General features: G+C 35.3%; 1 protein-coding gene across 9 annotated transcripts in view; it reads right to left on the bottom strand.

Annotated features, from left to right (window-relative positions):
• The window catches only part of KIF2A (kinesin family member 2A), an 85,355-nt gene that overhangs the window by 44,583 nt on the left and 25,789 nt on the right, over nt 1-14,983 (bottom strand). For 6 of the 9 annotated variants that reach the window (XM_004448671.5, XM_004448674.5, XM_004448675.5 and 3 more), the window contains exons 2-3: nt 1,442-1,536; nt 712-831 (exon numbers count right to left, since the gene is read on the bottom strand). In XM_004448671.5, coding sequence (XP_004448728.1) covers nt 712-831; nt 1,442-1,536 — 215 coding nt within the window. Of the gene's footprint in view, nt 1-711; nt 832-1,441; nt 1,537-12,739; nt 12,812-14,983 lie in introns of those variants that run through there. The other 3 variants (XM_058309277.2, XM_071208246.1, XM_071208247.1) reach the window with 1 other exon arrangement.

Raw genomic sequence — 14,983 nt, 5'->3', positions numbered from 1 at the left:
GTGAGTTCCTAAAGGCTGAAAGTAATGTCATATTCATCTTGGTAGTTTTTGGTGTCTAGTGCATATCTGACACAATGCGGAAAAATAAATAAATGCAGGCTGAACTGAACACAATTGCATGGTCAACAACTTTGGAGGGCCTACTTGAATTTTGGTGAAATTTTTCAACAAAAAGGAAGAGAATTACCTTTAGGAAAAAAAAGTATGTGCTTTTTAAACTTTCAGTAAAAACAGCTTGGGAGGAGAGCACTGGTTTTAAAGTTTATCTTCACAGATAAGTAAATTACAATTTATCATTTTCCATCTTTTAAAAAGAAGCACAAAGAACACAACTACAATTTCAAAGGAACAGCAAGAGTGGGTAGTATACATAATAAACAGCTATTCTTCTTTATCAACATATGTATCCACTCAAACACTGAAGTTAAAGGTTGTGACTAATATCTCCTGAGAAGCTACCAACCTCATGAAAAATTCAAATTAAGCAGGGAACTTTTTTATTCTAACATTATCATAATCATGAATTAGATAAATGCAATCATGTAATGCATGTGTGCACATATACATACATTGATGTGGATGACAGAGGAACTAAAATTTTTTTCAAAAAGAAAACCAATATTTAAAACATACTGTTCATAGCCTACCTACCAATTCCAGACCAGAAATAATACATGCACACATATCCTGGTCTGAATTTTCATCACTAACCTTTACAATTTTGTTTACTTTGGCTGAGGATGCTGGAGGTGGAGGTGTTTCTGGACTGGGTTCAATTTCTTCATCAGGTACAAGGTCAGGGTTAAGTGAAAAGATGCTCTCCAGGTCAATCTTTTTTAAAAACACACACACACACACATACACATTTTGAAATTATTTTGACAATTAACCTTTTACTTTTCAAATAAATTTACACAGAATAAATAACTCTGCCTTGCAAATTATGTTATCTGGACTTACTCCCTACCAAAGAATCTTTCTCAAAATAACATTTTGTAGTCTTAATTATATTAATTGCTACTAACATAGTGGTCAATAGGGCCACATAATTAACTTATAGCAACTTTTTCCTCTTGTAAGCTGGGTTAAAAGAATAGTATATTTTCATCTAATAAATAACAGGATTGACATGACCAGTCTTACAAAATATGCAGAAACAATCTACTTTTCTTTGTGTGAAAATTTAATTGAAACAGTTTTTCAAGGAATTATAATACATGTATTATATAAAAAGCATATACTTTTCTGTTTTGTTTCATACTCAGAATCTCAGTTGCAGGAGTGAGTGTTATAACATGTATTTTTCTATTACTGTACTTTCAATTTTTATGTATTCTTATATTTAAGGTGTCTTCCTGTGAGTGGCATATAGTTGGATTTTAAAAAATATAGTCTTGCAGTTGTTTCTTTAAAAGTAAAAAAATTTAACCAGTGGTCATACCTCTTTGCCTTTTGTATCTCCATTTTCTATCCATTCAACAGTTACACTTTCATTATCTTCATTTAAAGATGTTACCATTGCTTGATGTATTCGGCCTAAGTGGGTATAAAACACAATACATAATTCATGGCATTCCTAAGCAATGTCAAACACAATTTTGTAACTTTGTCTACGGGTTCATAAACCAATTTGCTAAAGACCATGAAGTAAGGAAATTGAATTAGATAAAGTTTGTTTTCGGCTAACAGTCCCTGCTTAAATACCTTCAGTGGCATGGAATGTCATATTTCACAATTCTAATCATTAGAAAGTTTCCTTACTATGAATCATTTTTATATGACAAAAAAATTCATATCGCAATTTTTACTACAATCCTGATATAAGATACTTTTACTTAAAAATCACCTTTTATCATATAACACATAAATTAATAAAATTTAAAAACTACAGAGAAAAAGAATCTGAGTGTTCTCTTTTCTACATGTTGCCCATCTAAATCTATTTTATATCTTACTTTCTCTACTACTCCAGTACCTACCATCTGTAGAGGACATTATACATAATTTATTAAACCTGTTTATCCCCTCTTTATCTACTGTAGATGTTTCTTGTTAATCCTGTAGTTCCAAATAATTATTCTAATTTTCATAACTTATATAATAGCTATTGATAGTCACTTAGGTTACATGCAATTTTTTTACTATTACAGACATGCAACAAATACTATTGTATATTTGTCATTATGTGTTTGTCAGGTTTTCCCTTAGGAACAAATTTATAGAAGCAGATCAGTAAATTATACAATATTTTATTTATATATATATATATATTCCATCTTACCCACTCATTTGATTATTAGTCAAGTAAAGATGGAAGCTATCTGTTATATATCTGTATCTTCAATATTACCTAACAAAATGCTGAACAGATGGGATTTTCATATGTATTTCCCAAAGGATATCCTTGGGATATCTATCGCTACCTTTGAATAATTTATAACTATTTATATATCTAAAACATATATAGTAATAACAAGGATATAATATCTTTAAAGGAAATAGGGGCACTGTAATAATTTGATAAATATTATTTAGCATGAAATTACCGTTAATCACATCTTTTCTATAAGGGCTCACATAAAAAATTTAGAGAATAAATGATATAATACTGAGGATATAAGCACTTTCAACCAATACACTGATGTTGCTTTTTTAAAAACTAAAATATATCTTGGTGATCTTTCGATGATAGTCTTTATAGACCTATTAATTTTAACAATCATGTTTCACAATTTAATTTTTCCTTTACTAATAATAACTTAAATTATTTCCAGCTTTTTGCCATTAAAAGATGCTGCAATGAGTATCTATCTATAGGTGTGAATGCTTCCATAAATAAGATTTCTGTAAGTGGAATTAATGATTAAAGAATATACACTCTTTGTATTTTGGGCTGCAAATATACAGAAGAATTGCAGTTAACTGCAATTTATACAGGTTCCCCCTTTACATTTCCACTAACTGTGATGCATTCCTCAAACTCTCATTAATGCTAGCATTATCGATCTTAAAATTTTTACCAATCTGATAATGTCAGATTTTTTTTAAGCTACTACTTTCTGAACATATGTGTGCCAGATACTGGCTCGTTTAGTAAACATTGGTTTATTAATCATAAATATATCCATGGAGGAGAAATCTCCATTTTAAAGATGAGGAAACTAAAACTCAAGGTTACACAGCTAATAAACAGCATGGCTATGAAACTTGGTCAGATGCAAAAACACACTACTAATCACTATGCTTCTCTACTCTCCTTTAAACTAAGCTGAGGAAGATGCCAATGTGGTTTAAATTCCAGAAATACTTGTAAAAACTTCTAAACTGTAGTATAAAGATTATAAACCTTCATTGTGCATCAGAAATTCCTAGGGAGCTTTAAAAAACAAAAACAAAACCAAAAAGACCCATGGTGATACCTGAGTCTTAACCCCAGACAGTAAGTCATTTCTTACTAGTTCCACAGCTATCACTTTGGTATAAGCCATCACTGCCTTGTATTTGGATTACTACAATTCTTCCCCAAGTAGTCTCCCTGCTTCCAGCCTTTCTTCTGTTTATGCTTCACAAATCAGCCAAAACACTCTGAGTAAAAAACTAAGTTAGATTACACTACTCCTTTGCTCAAAACCTTCCAATGGCTCCCAATCTCACACAGAGTTAAGGCCAAAGTCCTTCTACTGATCTTACAAAGCCTTACATCGCCCCATCCCTTACTATAGTAAACCTCCCTTTTACTCACTGATCTCTATCTCATACCATATCCTTTCACCCCCACCCCAAACTTCCAGATGGGAATAGGACTTAAATGTGGAAGACAGATTTTAAAAGTTTATAAGAAAATATGAGACTATCTCAGTAATATGTGGTAGGGAAAAATTTCTCATGACACAAATTCAAGCCAGAAAGGAAAACCAGATAAATTCAACTACCTTTAAAAGAATTTAAAGTCATCAAAAGAAGTATTAATAGAAAGCCATAAACAAAGTGAAAAAACAAGCCACAAACTGGTAGAAAATACTGACAACACATATAGCCAAAATATAACAGAAAATTAGAACCAGAAGATTCAAAGAACTCCTACGAAGCAATAAGAAAAAACAAAACAAAACAATGCTTGAACAAGCCATTTCACAAACGAGAACAAATGTGAAAATATGTTTAACATTTTTAGTAATCAGGGAAATAGAAATCAGAATCACAATTTGAGACTTGGAATGTAAACAGGAGTTAACAGAAGAAAAAGAACAATGTGGGACAGGAATGAGAGAAAGCCCTCCAGGCATAAGGGAAAAGCATGTATAAAAGAATGAAAATGAAAGAATTTAAGACACTGAAAGAGGACTAGCATTTCTAAAGCACAAACATAAAAAAGTGTCATGAGATAAAGCTCAAATGAAGATAGGCAAGAGCCAATTCCTTTCAGGGCCTTGTAAAATTTAGCAGTATTTAAAAAGCATTACTATTCACCCAGTTCTGCAATTTAGAAATCCAGGATTTATCCATGACACTTCTCTTAAAATCCAAATAAGGGAGGATATGAGAATTTAAGACTAGGTATGAGTGGTAAAGATGGAAAGAGAGCAACATGTTATAACATACTGAGGAGACAGAACTGATTTCACTGTGAATTTAGACAGAATCAAAAGGAGAATAGAGGGAGAAGAAATCATTAGTGATTCCCTGGTGTTTTGGCATGAGCAACAGTAACGACATTTACTGAAAAAAGTGGATGTTAGGGGAGAAGTAGGTGCTGGGGTTGGAGGGAAATGATGAGCTGGAAAATACTAGGAGGGTTCAAAAGGGAAAGACATAAAAAAAGAGGAAATGAGATAATCCTTACTGCAATTTAATTTGGGGAGAAATCAGGTACATAACCAGTGGGAGGAACAAGTGTCTCTAGGAAGTGGACATTAAGACAATTAAGATACAAGAGATTAGGGAGTAATACCTGTGAAAGATAAAAGCGAAGGAAATAGAATTGGGCATGGAAAACTTCATAAACTATAATGCAGACCTGAAACGTGTGAGGAAAAGGGGAGAGGAAGCAGAATTGAGCAGAGAAAGCCTCAGACCTTGATGCAGATCCGACAAAGACTTGCCAATCCAACAAACTCTGCCTATTAAGGTCTCGGCTCAAAAACTAAAGATCCTGATTGCACTCCATGGAGCTCTGTCAGTTCTTTCTTGAAGGGAGAACCAGCGCATCTACATGGTTATCACAGGATATGAAAAAGAGAGAGAGACTGAATTTAACTGGTAGTGGATATGGAAAGTGAGCTCCAGAGAGCAACGAGCTGCCAAGCAGCTCTTGCTTGTGAAGGTATAATCACCCTCACATTCTGGGAAGAGCTGTTACTGCAGAATCATGCCCTGTATCACCATCTCTACCACATGAGCAGTGAGGCTGGGACCCAGCAGCCACTCTGGCCCTCACCAACCCTGGCAGCTTCACAACATTAATGAAAATGGGGAAGAGCAATGGGCAAGTTCCAAAAGATGAGACCCAAGAACACCATTCTTACTGTTGGGCATCTACCAGAGTGTTCCAATCCTCCTGGGCAGGGAAGAGTGACCTAAGTGTATTGACAACCAGGATTATGAGAAAAGGTAGACAACTGGGACAAAATAGGGCTATAGTCACAATTTCATAGGAACCTTAATCTCCAAAGACAGCCTAGAGAGAAGGGCCACAAAGAGGATAAAAAAAAAATCAAGGTAGCAGTGTCAAAAGCACTGATCTACCAGCTCAGACTAAGCTTCAGAGCAGAAATGAGAAAATGTTGGCTTATCTTTAGCATAAACCCAGTTTACTCAAACAACAAGAAGAAATTAATACAAAATCCCAGCAATAAGAAAGGAATAAAAAGACTGTAGCTGAATGGGAGTCTTAAGTGTCTGCTTTTGCTAGTTGATCAGATAACTAGGTATATCTGCAGTACCTACACAGAATGGAATTTTTATTATTGATGACTTTAATAATTTAGTTTAAGCCTGACTTTTCCTAATTCACCTTTAGAGGTTTTTCCCCTACATTTTTTTCATATCTACTTCAATTGAGATACTCAAGCACCCCATTTTAAATTGTTTAACAAAAATTTACTACATACTTGTTTTCAAGTCAAATAGCAAGCACCTATTAACACCAAAACTGTTAATAAAATAGAGGGATAAATATATGTGAAATTAAATACACACACAGGGAAGCAGCTGTGGCTCAATCAGTTGGGCTCCCATCTATCAAATGGGAGGCCCTGGGTTCAAGTCCCAGGGCCTTTTCGTGAAGGCAGGCTTACCGGCAGGCTTACCTGCACGCTACGCAGAGCTGCTGGCCTGCAAGCACCATGGAGTGCCACCTGGTCCGCAAGTGCTGCAGAGAGCTGACTCAGCAAGGTGATGCAACAATAAGGGAGACAAGTAAAACTGCAGAAGAACATGCAGCAAATGGACACAGAGAGCAGACAGCAAGCAAGCCACAAGGAGGGGAGGGAAATAAATAAAAATAAAATACAGACAGAGAAGAATGCACAGCGAATGGACACAGAAAGCAGACAGCAAGCAAAAAACTACAAGGGGAGGGGGATAAAAAAAGGACACACGGTATTTGGTGACAACATATAGGCATAACAGGAAAACTTTGAGACTGGATGACTGGGAGAATGATGGTACTAGTGGCTGAATAATGAGATACTTTATCCTAAGTCTTAGTTGTTAACAAGGACCCAAGTATGGATGCTAATAATACTAGAGATAAAGAACTACATATCAGAGACAAATCAGAATGGAAAATATCTTTCTCTAGAACCTTGGAAAATCTTCCCACATGGTGCTCCAAATGCCATCCTATTTTTCTGATCCATTTAAGAGAAAATTCTTGTACTCTACCATAACTCATTGCCATTTGACTCTAATTCCCCACTTTATGGTGTATTATACTTAAGAGTGTATATATACATACCGCTACAAATTAAAAATTAGTAAACAAAATACTTCTGTATCTATCATCATCTAGGTTAAGAAACAATACCTTTGAAAACTCCATGCGCTCTATCCTAAGTGCATCCTCCCCTCTTTCCCTTTCCACACCCCCAAGAGTAGAGGTAACCACTACTCTGACTTTTGACATAATCCTACCCTTTCTTTTCATTTTACCACCTATGAATGTACCAAAAAATCTTAAGTGTGCTTACTTTTTACACTTTATATAAATGAGTTAACATTACTTTAAGATTTACATCTTTCACTTAACACTAATTCTCCTGAAATTCATTTATGTTATATATAACCATAGTTTACTTGTTTTCACTACTCTATAGCATTTCATTGCATGAATATATTAAAATTTACTGAAAGTGGATGTGGCTCAAGCAGTTGAGCTCCTGCCTTCCATGTGGGAGGTACCAGTTCGGTTCCCAGTGTCTCTTGGAAGAGTAAAAAAAAAAAGAAAAGGAAAAAAAAAAAAACCAAAACCCCCAATTCAGGGAAGCCAATGTGGCTCAGTGGTTGAATGCTGGCTTCCCACCTCTACCCCTGGTACCTCAAAAAAAAAAAGAAAAAAAAAAGGAAAAAAAAAAAAAAGAAATTTACTTAGCCATTCTACTGTTGATTGATATTTGAACTGTTTTTAGGTTTTCGCAATTAGGAACAATGGTGCTAGGGGCATTCTTATACATGTATACTGGTAAAAATATGCAAGAAATTCTCTGGGATATATACTTGAGAAAGAAAATAAATACAGTATACTAGAGTAACTTTACCATTAAGAATTTGTAATCCACTAGAAACTGCTTCATAATAATACATTTAATTGTATCATATTATGGTTCCAATTTCTCTGATTTAATGAGATGGTGTCAATTTTCATGTTTGTGGCCATTCAGGTATTTTCTTCTGTGAAAGGCCTGTTGAGTGTGTGTGTCTTTTTCTTAGTGCTTCTTTACAGAAATTCTCTACAAAATCTTGACATTAATCTTGTTATATGTGTATATGCGTTGTAAATATTTCTCCGGGTTGTGGCTTGTCTTTTTTTTTTTTTAAAGTAAGTACTGGGTATTGAACCTGGGACCTTGTATGTGGGAGGCAAGGGCTCAACCACTGAGCTACATCTGCTCCATGGCTTGTCTTTTCACTTTCCTTATAGTGTCTTTTCACAAATTTAAGTTCTTAATTTTAAAATAGTCAAATATATGTTTTTTTATTATAGCCTTTTGTGTTATAAAATTCTTCCTGACATTGAGGCATAAAGATAATTTCTAATATTTTCTTCTAAATTTGTAAAACCATTCCATTTGGTATTTTGATTTTTTGTGTAAGGTAACACAATTTCCTTTTTTACCATCTGGAAAATAAACTGTTTCAGCACCATTTCCTGAAAAACCCTTCCTTCCCCTATTACGTCTGTCATATTTCATATTTCTGAACCCAAACTACAGTCTTCATTATTATAGCTTTGGAGAAAGTTTGTATCCGTTAGAATATCCCATATTATTGTTCTTTAAGAGTTCCTTTGATCTTGGCCTTTTCAAGTCTGTATAAATTTAATAATCAAGTTGTCCAGTTAAAAAAAAAATACTATCTGTTGGGATTCTGATTTGAATAGAATATTTTGTTCTGGATATTTACCATCATTCATTGTTCAAGAGTGATATTGGCTAGCAGTTTTCCTTTCTTATAACAACCTTACTAGATTTTGATATCACAGTCAGCTAGTCTCATAAAATCCTCTTTGGCAAAGTTCTCTCCTTCTATACTCTGGAATAGTTAGTATGAGATTAGAATTATTTGTACTTGAATGTTTGATAAGCACAGTTAAAATCATCTTGGCTTGCGGTTATATTTTAAGAAGCTTCAATTTCCTTATAATTAAAGAATTATTGTAGTTTTCTATGACTGACTGCTTCAATAATTCTATTTTGGGGGGAATTTGTTTTACATAAGTTTTCAAATTTTTAGTTGTTCATAATATCCAATTGTTTTTTTTTCTCTCCCCTTCCCCTCTCCAGTTGTCTGCTGTGTCCATTTGCTGTGTGTTCTTCTGTGACCGCTTCTATCATTATCAGCGGCATTGGCAATCTGTGTTTCTTTTTCTTGTGTCATCTTCTTGTGTCAGCTCTCCGTGTGTGTGGCACCATTCTTGGGCAGGCTGCACTTTCTTTCACACTGGGTGGCTCTCCTTACGGGGTGCACTCCCTGCGCCACGCGGCACTCCTTGTGTGCATCAGCACTGTGCATGGGCCAGCTCCATATGGGTCAAGGAGGCCTGGGGTTTGAACTTTTGACTTCTCATGTGGTAGGCGGATGACCTATCCATTGGGCCAAGCCGCTTCCCTCCAATTGTTATTTAATGCTTGTGGCATCTGTAATGACATTCACTTTTGAATTCATAAATTCTTGCTTGGAGTGTTTCTGGATATCATGTTAATGATTTCTAAACAGAGCCACAAATAAGTGGTAAGACTTTCCTAGTGCCCAGTGGCTGAATATCACCCATGAATTTTGCCTTAATTGCATTGTGGTAAAAAGACACACTCCATCTGATACTAACAGTATGAAGTGTTTTAAAATTTGCTTACATGATTTTTATAAATGTTCCATGTGTGTTTGAAAAGAGCATGAGTTCTGAAGTTGCTGGGTGCAGTGTCTAATGTTTATTAGACTAAGTTTTTTAACTGGGCTGATTTTGCTTATTGTTTTTAAGTTTCATCTATTGCATTATTTCAGATATTTTGTTTCCTCATCAAATCTGCTACTTTCTTGTACTATGAAGATATTTTCATTCTTGACTTTTGTTTTTTTAAACATAGTAAGCATAACATATCATCTGTCTGATAATATCAATATCTGAAGTCTTAAGAGATTGTCATTCTGATGTCTATTTCTGCTGGTTGTTACTCATAATGTCTTGTATTCTTAGTACTTAGTTGTCTATTAGCTAAAGCCTCTTGTTTTCCATGGAAAATTAGTGGGGTTTTTAAATGCTACAATCACATTGCGGTTTTACAGAGTAGATTGCATTTGCTTCTGCCAGTGACCTGGGAGTCCAACCAGTTTAGAGTCTTTAAATTTCCATCTTCAGACTTTTTTGACCATTCAGATATAAACTAGGACTCCAAACCCAGAGGAAGCTTGTGGTGACTTTTCAGAAATGTTTTTTCATACTCTCACTGGGAATGGATTGGTCTGGGGTAGATTTCTCTGATCCAAATGACTCAGGTTTTAGTCCCATGGGGTCCCAGCTTTATGGGAATATCAATCAGTTTTTATTAGTTTCCCCATTTGTCAGTCAGAATAGATTAGGTTATGCTACAGTTACAAACAACCCACAAAATCTGACTGGTGTAAAATAATAAAGGTTCCTTGCTTGCTTGTCTCTATGTCTATTATAGATCACCTGGGGACTCATCTCTATGTTATCCTCACCCACAGTTTCAGGCTGTTTTTCCACAACTGCCATGCAGGGTAAAGAGAATATGGTAAATGGCACACTAAAGATCTTAAAGATTCAACCCAGAAATGACATGTCATTTTCCCTTACAATTTCATCAGTAAAGTCTCATGGTCATGCCTAACTTCCAAGGGAATGGAGAAAAACAATCTTACCATATATCCAGGAGGCAGACAAACTGAAAATATTTCATGCGTAACTACCACCTTCCACCTCGGATAGGTACTGAGTAGTTTTCCCCTTCACTCCACGAGGCCATGAAAACTGCTTTTCCTTTTTGCCAGGCTCAGCCAATGCCCAAAGGCAAAAGCAACTTCAGTGCCCTGTTTAGCCCTGTTTCTGCCTTCACTTCATTTTTTATATTTTTCAGTTTTAGAAGATTTGCCCATTTTTCAAATCTACTTGTTCATTCTTTACAGTCCCACAATCTTTTGCTATCTGAAAATTCACGACTAGAACCCTCAGAACAAATACATTCAGAATTATTTAAAGCTAATTCCTCATTTTCTGAACCGTTACTAGCTACCTGAAACACAAGTATCATTAATGAAGTGATTCAAATAATGCAGTATTTCTTGCTATTCACTCACTACCCTAATTGAGGAACTGAATGGATTAGGATAGTGGCTGATCATATATTTTCAAACTTTTCTTTTTTAAAATTCATAGCAAAAACAGTTTCTAAAAAATAGTCTGTACCTTTGAAAGTCTGTTTCTGCTACATCTTATTCATGGTACCTTATTTCCTTGTTTGTTCATTTTTTAAATTAAAAAATATCTGTAACTTTTCCTTTAAGCTTTATTTTAGAAATTGTTTGAAACCTAGGGTGAAGGTAGATTTCTGCCAAAAAAAAAAAATGTGTATTTTCTTCTGCCAGATATCTAAGGGAACTCCCAGGCAAGAACTACTTTGAAGTGTCTAGGATTGATGTATATACCCTTCCATGGAGTTAGTAAACAAATTTTTATCTCACTTCTTGTTCTTTTAAAAAATAATGTAATTCTTCATTTATCTCTTTATATATCCTAAAACCACTGTAATATCTGTTAAACTATACTATGAAATGGATTTCAACTAATGTTTATTTATTTATTTATTTTTAAAGATTTATTTTTATTTATTTAATTCCCCTCCCCTCCCCCGGTTGTCTGTTTTCTGTGTCTTTTTGCTGCGTCTTGTTTCTTTGTCCGCTTCTGTTGTCGTCAGCAGCACAGGAAGTGTGGGCGGCGCCATTCCTCGGCAGGCTGCTCCCTCCTTCGCGCTGGGCGGCTCTCCTTATGGGTGCACTCCTTGCGCGTGGGGCTCCCCTACTCTGGGGACACCCCTGTGTGGCAGGGCACTCCTTGCGCGCATCAGCACTGCGCGTGGGCCAGCTCCACACGGGTCAAGGAGGCCCGGGGCTTGAACCGTGGACCTCCCATGTGGTAGACGGAAGCCCTAACCACTGGGCCAAAGTCCGTTTCCCTCAACTAATGTTAATTAAAGGTCCAATCTTAAATTTTTGTTTGCTATCTTCCTTACTGAGGCAGTTTGAAATTATTTTATGAATCCCAAAAAGAGAAAGATTATGTTTGTAAACTAATCTATTCCTCTGGGTGTGATACCTTTTGATTGCAATGAATTCAGTTCAGGGTATTTAGATTACTTGGGCTTTTGATTGGACTAGTCAGTGAGGTGGGATGCAGTTTGAGTTTCTGCTCCCTTTCTGGGTCTGAGATAAAAGGACTCAAACTGACAGATAAGGAAGAAAGTGAACTGCCATGTTTGATTCTGCTATGTGAGAGGAAAGACTCCAGTTCTGCCCACAGCTGAGCTACAAGGAGAGAAGAGACCAGCCCTTGGCCAGGAGAGAGGACTGCTTAAGGGTCACTTTAGCACAAAGCCCCAAGAGGCTGAGCCCAAGGAGCAGCTCAAGAGGAAAGAGTGAACCCAGAGGGGAATGCTAAAATCTGGGCAAAGATTAGCAGGTATCTTGCTTCACCACATGGCAACATGCCAAGATCATCAGTAGCTGACTTTGGTGAGAAAGCATCTCTGATGGTGCCTCAGTATGGACTTTCCATGGCCTTGGAACTGTAAGCTTTTTACCCCCAAATAAATCCCCTTTATAAAAGCCAACCAATTTCTGGTACCTTGCATTGGCAGTCCTTTGGCAATCCAACACTTACCAATACATTTCTTCATGTGCTCTAGAATTTTGGTTTATAGCTCATTTCAAATTGGTGGTTTTATTTTCCCTTTTCTGTTCCTATACACATTCATCCTCCCTACCAATGGTTTATAGTTTACCTTACCTTCCTGAGCCTCAGGCAGAACCAGGTCTTATAAATTTAGATCCAGGGAGCAAATCAGTAGCAATTTTATTCCGCATCTATATTTAAAGAGGAGCCACGTGAGTCTGTATTTTCACACAGTGAACCTGACTCTGATCCTCCATTTTTTTAATCCCTTTTAGTACCCCCATCATCCCACAGAAGTCCAACTTTAGCCCCACAGGCCTGCTTCTATTCCCAGGACTCAGTAAATTAGTAATATTTCTGGGCCATGGCAATGTCTTATTTTTGAGCCTAGCTATATCTTTTTTAATACTTACATTTAGAGTAGAAAATTCAATACATGAACTTTATTGTACTATTATACTTTTTTATTATTGAACTATTTTGATCAAAAGTACCAATTTATCCTTTCATTGTACCTCATTTTCATAGAAAAATGGGTCAGATTTAAGAACTGTAGATTTACACTTTTTATTAAGTCAACAATATTATACATTAATTAAATTTGTGACAGCTTCAAACACTAATTTTTAAAAAATTTAAAAGGACAAGTTTCAGTTTATTTTAACCTACTTGGAAAGATCAATTACAGTGTAGAAAATGTCATCTATTGAGAGTTAAGTAAAAAAATATTAGCAAAGAATTTTGGGGAAAAACAGACATACCCTGCTGAGCATGCCCTCATGTCAATATTTTTCCATTAGAACACCTATTTATTTATTTATTTTTTTAAGGAGGTACTGGGAACTGAACCCAGGATCTTGTGCATGAGAAGCATATACTCAACCACCAAGCTACCTGCTCCACCTCTTGATATTTAAAATTCAAACTTCATAAAACATACTTGAGTAGAGCAGGTGTAGCTCAGCGGTTTGCATGTCTGCTTCCCATGTACAAGATTCCAGGTTCAATCCCCAGTACCGCCTAAAAAATAAATAAATAAAATAAAAATAACAATAAAATAAACATACTTGTAATTCAATGCAAGTTTTTTTGGCCTATGTTTTTAGAGAAAAGGGAGCAGATGTGGCTCAAGGAGTTGAGTGCCCCCTTCCCAAGTGAGCGGTCTCGGATTCATTTCAGTTCCTAGTGCCTCCTGAAAAATACAACAAACAACAAGCAAAACAAACGATAAAACCAACTCAGGGAAGCCAGTGTGGCTCAGTGGTTGAGCACCAGCTTCCCACATATAAGATCCTGGGTTCAGTAACTGGCCTCTGGTACCTCAAAAACAAAAGATTAATGTATATATACTAAAAATCAGCATTTTAAACAAGAGTGTGCAAAAAAAGTTTCTAGTTACATTCCAAATACAGATTGTTAAAATCACATACAGACTTTTAAAAAGTATGCCAAATGTCAAAACGGTTACATGGGCCTATGATGTTTGCATCACACTCAATGTGAGCCATTTTCTGCCATCATATTCTTGTTCTGAACGTATTTCCCCAGCTTTTCATATTCTGTCCTTGTTTTGCCTGGTGTTGAATGAGTCTTAAAATATTTAAGAAAGTGTCAAAGTAAACACTGAAAATGGGAAAAAAGCAATATTGGAAGGAAAAATTTTATTGCATGTAAAATCATCTTATTATTATTTGTTGATCAAACATGACAGTTTTTTACTTAAATAGGGTGATTTATAGTGCCTGTTACATTTTTGAAATTGGTTGGGGAATTCAGGTTGATGAGTAATGCATTGTAATTTTTTCCCATTTAATATGAAGGCAAATAGGCTCCCAGTCAGCATTTTCACACATAATGTGATTTTTTATGAACACGTTAGTGATGTTAACTTTTATTGATTAAAAATAGGATTCTCCTAGGTTTCTGCTACTGAGAATTAGTGAGAGTTTTAAAATATAATTAAACCGTAGTAATTCTAATTTTTCAGCCATTTTTTAACCTAAAAAATGGAAATTTCATGTGGTTCAACCTAATACAAAAGTAAATTTCACTCCAAATTTAAATGTCAAGAAATTTATAAAAATTTAATCTGCTAAATCAAATAAAATAAACTTAAAATCATAACTTTTATTTCAAAGCTATTTTATGCTCATTTTAAGAACTGTCTTTACTAATCTAAGATTCAACTTTTTGTTGTGCTGAAATTAAAGGAAAAATAATTCAGATCTCAACTTTTTAATGTCTATTGGTAAATATTAAGACAAATATGATTGTTTGCCACAAATGCTTGAACAGAAGAACAAATATCTAAATTTAAGCCACCTTTGTCCCCAGTGAACAAAGAAATTAAATACATGG

Source organism: Dasypus novemcinctus, chromosome 2 (genome assembly GCF_030445035.2).
Source record: "Dasypus novemcinctus isolate mDasNov1 chromosome 2, mDasNov1.1.hap2, whole genome shotgun sequence".
Taxonomy (NCBI): Eukaryota; Metazoa; Chordata; class Mammalia; order Cingulata; family Dasypodidae; genus Dasypus; species Dasypus novemcinctus.
The sequence above is the reverse complement of the archived record's forward strand: the minus strand, read 5'-3'. Positions and strand labels throughout refer to the sequence as shown.